This window comes from Mandrillus leucophaeus, unplaced genomic scaffold, assembly GCF_000951045.1.
Source record: "Mandrillus leucophaeus isolate KB7577 unplaced genomic scaffold, Mleu.le_1.0 Scaffold964, whole genome shotgun sequence".
Taxonomy (NCBI): Eukaryota; Metazoa; Chordata; class Mammalia; order Primates; family Cercopithecidae; genus Mandrillus; species Mandrillus leucophaeus.
This window is the reverse complement of record NW_012110519.1, coordinates 983,248-994,205: the sequence shown is the minus strand read 5'-3', so window position 1 is coordinate 994,205 and position 10,958 is coordinate 983,248. Positions and strand designations below refer to the sequence as shown.

Below are 10,958 nucleotides of genomic sequence, written 5' to 3'. Positions count from 1 at the left end.
ACCTAACTTCTCCTTCTCAGAATATTTATCTTTATGGTCCTCAAATTTAATTTAATGGGTCATTTTCATTAAATTTGATGACGGGGCAATCTCAGGAAATACCTGTGAGAGGTTTTTTTTTGTCTACGATACTTGGCACAATGTATATTTAATGATAAGGCCAAAATGAAGATATGTACCTATAAAGTACACACAAAGTAGAAATCAGATTGGTTTACAAAGTCACTCAATTTTCTACTCATTGTTTATTATGTGAACTTATTATTAAAGTTGTTAGGTTGCAAAAGCAAAGGATCAAGGAAACGTCATTATTTAAATATTACTAGATAAAACAAGCTATGAAAGAGTTACAGTTAAAAAAAATTTTGTACTTCTATCTACTATGTTGTAAACACTACAGAGTAAATACTACCTACTCCACTGTCAACGCCGTTAGCTTCTGTGCTATCACAGCTTTCATTTGTTGGTTTCTCCAAAAACTTTCATTCTTCACTCCCACATGATACCAGATACCCAAAAGATATCCCAAAGAATTGGGCTTTGGGCATTTCAAAAGAAACATACTAAAAATTCTAAGATATCATTACAGAAGCAGAGATGCATTACTTATTTTACTGATTAGTTGGAGAACAAAGGATTGAGGTGTTGCCTATCAGATTGAGAGAAGAATGGTGGTCAAGGTTAGCCACGCAAGGCCCTATTGATAATGGCTGCTGACCTTACCAACGTATTTTCTGCAAATGCTGAGATGGGACAGTGTAGTCTGTTCTAACAGAATGATTAAGGTGTTCATCATTACAGAAATTACTTCTTCGGCTGTTGGTTAACTCTTCAGAGTGTGCCCTATCAAGTGCTAACAGCCAAGTTTCACATTTCCTGAAACATCTTTCTTAATTTAACTTTCATCTAAGTTCTAGTCTGTAAATGAGAAGTGCAAGTAAGAATGAGGGGTCAATTTATTTTAAGTAAATTTGTCATTAAATATCAATGTGTACAATTTCAAACATTTATAAATCTACAATTTATAGAAAAATTAATGTAATCTTAAAATTATTTGAACAGTGGTTTTCACAATTATTTACAATGAACTCAACCTACTTTTGTAGAAACATTGTTTAAAAGTACCCCTGCCACAAAGTGATCATTTCACAGTACCTCTCTATAATATTTATGTCACTTAAGTGGTGGCTGCATCAATGAAACCTAGCAGATTCAATAATTTAGAAACAGCACAATCAGAACAGTAAATAAAGCTACCATCAATTCCAAACAAAACAGAACCTTTTATAGTAAGATATAAATGTTTTCCCATTCAGCACTAATTGAAAAAAATAATTAGGAGGCAACCTTTTATTCACTGTTTACTACAAAACTAAGTAATTTTAAGATTTTTTAAAAATTGACATTAAGAAGCTAGATTAGGTAACTTCTTATGTGACATTAAATATTTTGAGAAATTCTTGGTTTCATTGGAAGGCATTTGTAATGATAAACCTTTTTTCAGTTACAATAAGATACTAAGCAGAGATAATTCCGTCATCCCAGAAAGCAATTTCTTATTAACAGTTGCTAACATTTGAACTGAAAGAGATTATTGGCTTTATTTCTATATTTTTTTCTACTTAGGTATTTAACTTTTTTTGACATCCTCTTATCCCCTCAATAGGATCCCAAATATGTCTAAAATTAATTCAAAAGAAAAATAACTATTTGAATTATTGCTTGTGTTTGAAAACAATATTTACTGTAGTATTCCACAGTTTCTTCTTTTTTTAAGCTAAGACAAATAAAAATGTAAGGGATAAGAAATATAGTTGAAGTCACAATAAAGTATATTTTCTTTTATTGACATAAAACATAAATTTTAAATGTTGGCTCTTTAAGAAAAAAATTCTCCTGGTAAATATTATGCATAACCGTTGCCCAAAAATGTATACAGCTGTTTTCTAACATATTTATATACATAGTGGTTCACTTAAGACCAGCCCTGTTAGAACCTTCTGAATTTAATGTGCTCTTAATTTATAAATGGGCTACCCTCAGTGTATAAAATATATAGGCAGGTATGACAAAGTAAAAAATATAAAAAGGAAAGATGGAAGAAAAAAGAAAGTATCCTTTCCTGTAAGATCCAGACAGAAAGTCATCATAACTAGTGGGACAAAGGAAAATATCTGAAGGATTTCAGTTTTGGCAAATACTTTTCAGAAAAATATCCAAGCTGTGAGAACACTAAATGTCTATTTTAATAATTTAGTAGAAGTTTCTATTCAAACATTCAGTGAAGGTGTTGCCGTCTTCTACTATGTAGACAAGAAGACTTTTGGGGTGTCCGTTAAAATCAAAGAGCTGTTCATTTGTAACAGGTTAGTAATAACCTTTTAATCAAGTATATGTCATGCAGAGACTCAAATCCTGGTCCAATAGTGTTTGAATATGTTTGATGGAAGATTCCAATGGTGAGGATCCAAATTCTTCCTACATCTTAGAGGCAATGCAGCAGGATGTTATGGCAATGGAGGGGGTCAGCCCCAAAGGTAGCTGGTCCAACCTTAACTGTGGATGTTAAAAAAAAAAAAAAAAAAAAACCACCAAATATTTCTATAGCATTCTTTTTGCTGCATTTTCTTTATTTTAAGCCACAGGTCTACTCGGAGGGTCATGCAGCAAGTGGCTTATAAATAAAATTAAAGTCTATGAATAGTGTCATCGCATTAAGAGACAGAATTGCTGGGTTCTTTCATTATGTAAAAAGCTCACATCTTGGGACTCCATGAGTTGGTAAGTTTTATGGAATACCTGAAATGGGGAACAAAAACCACATATGTCAATAATACATGCATACAATGCAGGAGTTAAAGCAATGAAGACGATTCAATCATTTATTAAACTAGAAAGTCCATATGATTTCTAAATCATGCCTCACAATTAAAATGCAACAAACAGGGCTAATTCCAAAATTAGCAAATATTGCCACTGTTGCTAATTGTTTACCAAGGCAAACAATTTCCAGCCCTCTCAAATTGCAGGGTATGTCATCAAAGAGAGAACCTAAATATAGTGACCACGTGCATTTTAGAAGCCTAAGAATCTAGACACGTAGCACATCTTTTAGCTTAGAGAGATGCCACATGTCTCAATTTTCATAGAGACAAGGCCTTTTCATGCTGTCATGATACCAAGGGGGAAACAAACAAACAAACAAATCAAAACTTTCAGCTGCAATGTTTCTTTTCTTTACTTTTCCAGACCATTGTTATGCAGCCCAAAATACTCAGGATAATGAAAAGTAACAGAACTTTTTCTAAAATAATGTGTACGTTTCTTTATAGATTTAAATTACAGTTCTCATGGGAATGTTCCACCAAACATTCCTGAGAAGCAGAAAGAACAGATTCCATATAGATTTATGTATACAGAGGCCTTTTGTAAGGTAATTCAAAGAAAAACTAACTATTTGGACTAGTGGTTGTGTTTTTGGAAACGCAGTATTTACTGTAGCATTCCATAGTTTTTTCTTCTGTTACTGATACCAAGTTAAGGTATTGTTAGTACAGAAGCAGACAATTTGAACAAATTTATTCTGAATATGCATGAATATTCAGAATATGGAAAAAGTAATATAATCTAGTTTTAAATTCTCATGCAAGTAACCCAAATTTTCTCATTAAAAGATAACCTAATGTTCTGCAAATAATTTTCTGTAAATAATTTTCGTTCTACATTTATGTATAGCACTAAAATGATAATGACAAGCTAAATAAATGTTTGTCAGATCTCGACAAACAGATGTTCCCTCTCATATCACTAAAGTTTAAATTTTACATCTTAAGCTCAGGCCATTATCTTATTAATTGAGAGAGAATTTAACTCTCCCTAACCATGAAGATTTTTTTTTTAAGTTTCACTTTCATGGGAACATACAGAATAAGAAGCATCATTTCCATTTAAGCCAGTAATTTTAAGAAAAATTGAGCTATCATCAAGAGCAGCTTCCAAAAATGGCTATTATAAATTAATAAGATTATGCAATATATTTCATAACATGCTGAGCCATTTTACTTTTATTTTAAAAAGATTATTCAGTAGAAATTAATGTGGAAAAATAATTCTATTTTCATTTCAACCCCTTTATTTAAGCAATCATTTTTAAAACTTCAGTTCACAAAATACATTCTTTTAACTAAAACAAAAGTGACTATAAATCTTCCCTGGTTTTAGGGTTTTACAGGAACTCTGCTGACATGCTCTGGCTGAAACTCTTGCCAGAATTGAAAAGTTAAGACTTGCTTAGCAAATTTTCAGGAGTATGAAAAATAATTTGTATACATTTGAAAGACAATTTAATTAATGTCAAAACTATACTTTAACTTTCAGCAGTCTGAAAGTCCTTTCATTTAAATATTAGTATTTTCACTTTTGCTTATTGCTGCAGCTCACAGCAGAATGTAGTCCCTCTTAAATAAATCATCACATTAAAAATGTAAATAGGTTAAGCAGAGTCACAGTTCTTACTTCTAACTGCCCCCAAAGATTAATTGGTCTAACTAATTAGACCTTTGAGTTTCCAGCTTCCTAGACACAGAAAGAATGAAAAACACTGAAAAATTTCTGTTAAGTTGTACACGAAAACATTAAAGCTAACTAAATAGAGTTGTCTAATTTAAAGAGTAACTAACCTGAGATGTACCTTGCTCCGATTAACATTACCATGCTACTCACTATAAAAAAGCCCAAGGGCAGACTACAGAAGATACTAGGGTCACCTGTGGTCATCCAAGCAGAAGAGAATTCCAGTCAAGCAAACCAAAAGAGAGACACATAATTACAATATTTGTGTTAAGAATCACAAGATAGCAAAACAAAATAAGCTATAAAAATAGTATATTCATAAAAGCTAGCAAAGAGTTATTACTTCAAATCAAAAATATAATCAATATTGAAGGCTTATGACAGTTAACAAACAATACAGATAGCATGCCACACAGCCAAGAACATAATACATATAGACCAACATTAGCCTTCCGCTGGCAAAGCCAGAGAGAGCCTATGGATAACTTTTTGGGAGGCTGTTAATTTTAGCTTTCTTGATTCTTCCCCCAAATATACTAAATGATCTATTTAATTCCACCCAAGTTCAAATTATAGGTCTTTTGGCTATGAGAGAAGAGTTATATTAGTGTTCTAAGATAAACTTAAAACCCTATTTTTTGCTAAAATATTAGTTCAGTTTTAATTTTTATTTATTTATTTTTTTTGAGACGGAGTCTCGCTCTGTCACCCAGACTGGAGTGCAGTGGCGCAATCTCGGCTCACTGCAAGCTCCGCCTCCCGGGTTCACGCCATTCTCCTGCTTCAGCCTCCCGAATAGCTGGGACTACAGGCACCCGCCACCACGCTCGGCTAATTTATTTTTGTATTTTTAGTAGAGAAGGAGTTTCGCCGTGTTAGCCAGGATGGTCTCAATCTCCTGACCTCGTGATCCACCCGCCTCAGTCTCCCAAAGTGCTGGGATTACAGGCGTGAGCCACCACGCTCGGCCAGTGTTATTTTTTAAATAGAATTTGGTATGTAACAAAATGCACCTGACAATACATTTTAAACACATATTAAAAGTATGTTAAAAATTGTTTACAAAGCATTCAAATGTAGTCACAAACAAGAAAATAAATATGATTGCTTCAAAATTGGCAAACTGCTTTGAAACTTAAGCAAGCCTCATATTCTTCCCATAGGTAAAGATACAGGTAGCAGTTCTAATATCCTTTCAAGTTTATTAAAATAGGATTCTATCTGTATTGCTGTTATCATATAAATTATATAGTTATATAGCTTAGATTGCTTAAAGGAATACAACTAGCATTTTATTAACTGACGATTACTATTCCAAGTTTATTACACAGCTTAGAGACCCCCAAAATATTACATATTAGAGTGTTTTTCATAAATCTATTCAAAAAACATTTTCAGGCCGGGTGCGGTGGCTCATGCCTGTAATCCTAGCACTTTGGGAGGCCGAGGTGGGCGGACCACCTGAGAGGTTGGGAGTTGAGACTAGGCTGACCAACATGGAGAAATCTAGTGTCTACTAAAAATACAAAATTAGCTGGGCATGGTGGCACATGCCTGTAATCCCAGCTACTCAGGAGGCTGAGGCAGGAGAATTGCTTGAACCCGGGAGGCAGAGGCTGCGGTGAGTGGAGATCGCGCCATTGCACCACTCCAGCCTGGGCAACAAGTGTGAAACTCCATCTCCAACAAACAAACAAACAAAAAAATTTCAAACTGGCTTAAATCCACTGCAGCCTAACTGAAACAAAAACAAAGTTCTTTAAAATATAAAACTCTCACAAACCAAACTACTTTTATCATTAATGCTGATAGCAGAAATTGGAGCAATCATATCTTTTTTTTGTTTTATCAACTTTTTCTTAGCATTTTAAATTCATTGATAGTCAAGTACACAAACAAGGGAAAAATGATCAGTTGATTTTGTGGGAATTTTGCAGTTAAAATTACATCCTGAACTGCTAGTGAGGAGAACTGTATATCTGTGTGTAAGACATAGGGTTGAAGGGAGGGAGACAGGAGGATTAAAATGCCATTTTAAGGCCGGGCGCGGTGGCTCACGCCTGTAATCCCAGCACTTTGGAAGGCTGGTGGATCACGAGGTCAGGAGTTCAAGACCTGCCTGGTCAAGATAGTGAAACCCCATCTCTACTAAAAATACAAAAAAATTGCCGGGCATGGTGGCAGGCACCTGTAATCCCAGCTATTCGGGAGCCTGAGGCAGGAGAATGGCTTGAACTTGGAGGACAGAGGTTGCAGTGAGCTAAGATCGCAACACTGCACTCCAGCCTGGGCGACAGAGTGAGACTCCATCTCAAAACACAAAAAACAAAACAAAATGCCATTTTAAACATGCCATTTAAAGTGCCATTTTAAAACGTCCAGCTAGTTAAAGAAATCATGTAACTCCACTTCTTACAAGCAATAATTAAGGGCAACTAGAAAAGAAGTCAGGGCTTACGTCTATCTCACACAGCAACTAGCACTGTGCTAGAAAAATACTTATGATTGAGAAGTTTAATTGTAAAGGGTCTCTCAAAATTACAGTCTTAGCAAGAAAAACTTTGCCATCATCTTGGAAAAGGAAGCTGAGTCTCACAACAAAAGATATTAAGCTTATTTAGGAGAAAAACAAAAGCTTCAGATAGGAACATCCGGGACTGAAAATACAGACCACAGTTATCTGTGGCAGTAGATAATTCTGGAAGCTTTCCTAAAAAACAGATACATTAACTTTGGGGTTGGAAGGAAGGCAGGTATTATTTCATTTGTCAACTCTTCCCCATTAAAGTATATGCTCAAGTCAGGTGCGGTGGCTCACGCCTGTAATCCCAGAATTTTGGGAAGCCAAGGCGGGTGGATCACTTGAGGTCAGGAGTTCCAGACCAGCCTGGCCAACATGGTGAAACCCCGTCTCTACTAAAAATACAAAAAAATTAGCTGGGCGTGGTGGTGGGCGCCTATAACCCCAGCTACTTGGGAGGCTGAGGCAAGAAAATCATTTAAACCCACAAGGCAGAGGTTGCAGTGGGCCAAGATCGTGCCACTGTACTCTAGCCTGGGTGACAGAGCAAGACTCTGTCTCAAAAAAAAAAAAAAAAAAAGTATATGCTTCAATAAATTATTTGCCATTGTTCCATTCATTATGCTCCACATCTTGTATTTAGCAAAAAATAATACTATGCATCTTAAGGCTGTTTAATGGTTTACTTAAGCTCTTGACCTTCCTAAGTGATCGTAAGGTAGAATAGTCCACTATTTTTTCTGCTAAGAGTATTTCCCAATCTATTTATAAGAGTTCGAATTTACTATGTTTGGTATATTTCTTCCTCTCTGATTCCAAAGGAATTCCCATTATGTACTTGGAATCAGCCTAGGAAGTAGCAGAATATATTCTGAAATTAATACAGTTTTCAGTTGGTTCAAGTCATAAAGACAGCCCCCCAAAAAGGTAAAGTAAGAGGAGAGGGGGAAAAAAATGAAGACTCTAGTTGATTTTTTTTTCATTAAGAAGAAACTAGAAATAATTTTACTCTTGGACGACTAAGTTGTCAATTGAAGTACCAAGAATAAACTAATAAGGAAAGATATGGCAGGATAGGGTTAAGTATGTATATCAACCTGATAATTTACATTTTGTGTTTAGAACTTTAAAGTGTTTTCAAAATGTTAGAATCTCTGGACATACGATAACGCTTTGCTTCAGAGCAGCCTGGCTATGTGTAAATGGCTAGATACTTAAATAACTATTTAACATACTAAGAAAATGTGGCAGTAATAAACAAAAACATTTTTACCACTTTCTGGAGATTGAGTTGTAACCCAACCCATTGACTTCATCACAGCTTTCTTCCATGTAGAATAACGAATTTCACTTTCTAGAATTAGAAGGTAGAAAAAACACATATGAAAGGTAGTTTGCTGAGATGTTCTACGTACCATACTTATGATCACTCAACATTCTTCACAAATTATTGCACACATTAAACTGCAGTGGGGCTTTAGCAGTACTCAGATTTGAAAGCACATGGTTGCTGATGACTGCCAGTGACTGGAAGAGATGCTTGCTTGGAAGTTGGAGTGAAACAGGACACGGGGAGGCTGGGTGTGGTGGCTCATGCCTGTAATCCCAGCATTTTGGGAGGGTAAAGAGGGAGGATCGCTTGAGCTCAGGAGTTTGAGACCAGCCTGAGCACCATGGTAAAACCCTGCCTGTAGTACCAGCTACCCGGGAGGCTAAAGTAGGAGAATCATTTGAGTCTGGGAGGCAGAGGTTGCAGTGAGCCAAGATCACACCACTGCACTCTAGCCTGGGTGACAGAGCAAGACTCGGTCTCAAAAACAAGCAAGCAAACAAACAAACAAACAAAAACAGGATAGGGGAAATTCAGCAGGGTAAAGGAAGACTGGTAGACAAACTGCCTGCTATGCAGACTGGGCCACTCACAAACAAGTGGTAATGAATTAGAAAGGGGAATCCCATTTGATCTGCTTTCTCTTCTTTTTGGGGGAAAGAGTATGAGGAAAAGGGTATGCTGTAATGTGGGAAGACTAGAAGGAGGCGTTTTTATTTCAGTCAGAGGATTTAACAAATACTGGTTTCTCATAAGATTTGAATTGCATTCCTCTGAGTCAGCCCCATGCCCCCTAACCCCAGCATCTTGAAGCAAGATTTTTTAAAGGTGGAAATCCACAACAGAAAGTCTAAACAAAAATGAGCTTGATGCTGTACTTCTAAGGGTAGTGAACCCCATGTGGGGCTACCTTTCTCTGAAGCCTCCCAGACTTTCCATAGCACCTGAGGCCTGCAACACCCAGGAGACAAGGCTCAAGAATCACTCACTTCAGAAAGCTTTCTGGTGCCCCATTTCTATCCCCGCCCCCTCTTCACACATACCCCAGGATGTCAGCTACCACAGTGAATTTTTATGGTTTTGTCTACTGCTCCCAATATACTTTAATCTTCTGAAGGGCAAAAGAAGGTAAGAAGATAAGGCTTTATTCATCTCTATATCCCCACATCAGTACAGTCTCTGGCCTGTGGTTGGCTATAAACAACTGTTTGCTGGCAAAATGTACTATTTATATCTAGGCGCCCATTCATTTATGGGGAGGAGTGAGGGCTGGTGAGAGGGAGGACAATAGGGCATGACTGATCAACCCCAGGCTAAGGCCTTCAACACCAGCAAAGATGGCTCTCCTACGAATGGAGATGGCTGTCTTGACATAGAGCTTCCTTGCTTTAAGAGTGAGATTGGCATTTAGAGGCCATATACCTGCTCTGGACATTATTTGCTTATTATAAAGTTGATTTTTTTTTTGAAAAGTAGAAACATTTTTTGAACTTCATATTTCATCCAGTATTGCAAAAGTTAAAAATGACAGAATATCAGATGTTGAAATATATTTCTAAATCAAGGTACATGGTATACTCTGACTATAAAATTACTAGTATTATAATTCATTTTCTTATATGTTGAATGAATAAAATTGAGAAACACTGGCATAGTCTCCCAGAAAACCAAAGAAAAATGCATTTGAAAGCTTATTCCCAATATCTTAAAATCCACTTCGATGCTTTCTTTTTTTTAAGAGATAGGGGTCTCATTATGTTACCTAGGCTGGACTCGAACTCTTGGGCCCAAGAGATCCTCCTGGGTAGCTGGGACTATAGGCACATATCACCATTCCCAGCTGATGCTATTTTATGCATAGGTTTTTAAAAAGTTATAAAACCAATTCTAATATATAAAACCTTATTTTTTCTACATTTATTTAAATTTAAGAACGACATCACTACATTTTAGTGAAAGTGCTGATCACAGCTTGTGGCTTAGCTTAGTTAGCACAGTGAATCAGATATCTAATGTTCACTTACTTAAATTGTTGCTGCCTTCATCAGGTTAGTCCTGCTGTGCTTAAAAGTTACCAGAGTGTCTCTTAACCCAGCTAATTATGTCCTAAAGCTGGACCACTGGCACCAAAGATGATCTGGTATAGACATTAGAGATGAGTGGCTGATATATCTTCCTTCTCACTTTAAAAAAGGCTGTACTAACTAGCTATACCCGACAGTGTGTCAGTATTATTATCCTACACTAAAGGATCATAAACATTAAAAGCAAATGGTTTTTAAAAAGTGATTTTAGAAGTTCTTTTGATAAACAACGATTTCTGTCATTCACATTTATTCAGTAAAGCCCAATATGCTTAGTACCCGAATCTGCATTGATAACATTTACTATTTTACTTGGTTCCTTAACTTTTTTTTTTTTTTTTTTTTTTTTTTTTTTCGTGTTGAGACAGAGTCTCTCTCGCTGTAGTGCACTGGCATGATCTATCCTAACTTCAAACACAAAGTTCAGTCCTCAGTTCCTTGCTTCCTGGAA

General features: G+C 36.0%; 1 protein-coding gene across 4 annotated transcripts in view; it reads right to left on the bottom strand.

Moving 5' to 3' along the window:
* Positions 1-938: 938 nt before the first annotated feature.
* Positions 939-10,958, bottom strand: part of GK (glycerol kinase) — a 77,989-nt gene continuing 67,969 nt past the window's right edge. For 2 of the 4 annotated variants that reach the window (XM_011970691.1, XM_011970692.1), the window contains 3 exons: positions 8,367-8,447; positions 4,680-4,766; positions 1,821-2,799 (listed from right to left, as the gene is read on the bottom strand). In XM_011970691.1, coding sequence (XP_011826081.1) covers positions 2,789-2,799; positions 4,680-4,766; positions 8,367-8,447 — 179 coding nt within the window. In that variant the 3' untranslated portion in view covers positions 1,821-2,788. Of the gene's footprint in view, positions 2,800-4,679; positions 4,767-8,366; positions 8,448-10,958 lie in introns of all 4 variants that reach the window. The other 2 variants (XM_011970693.1, XM_011970694.1) reach the window with 2 other exon arrangements.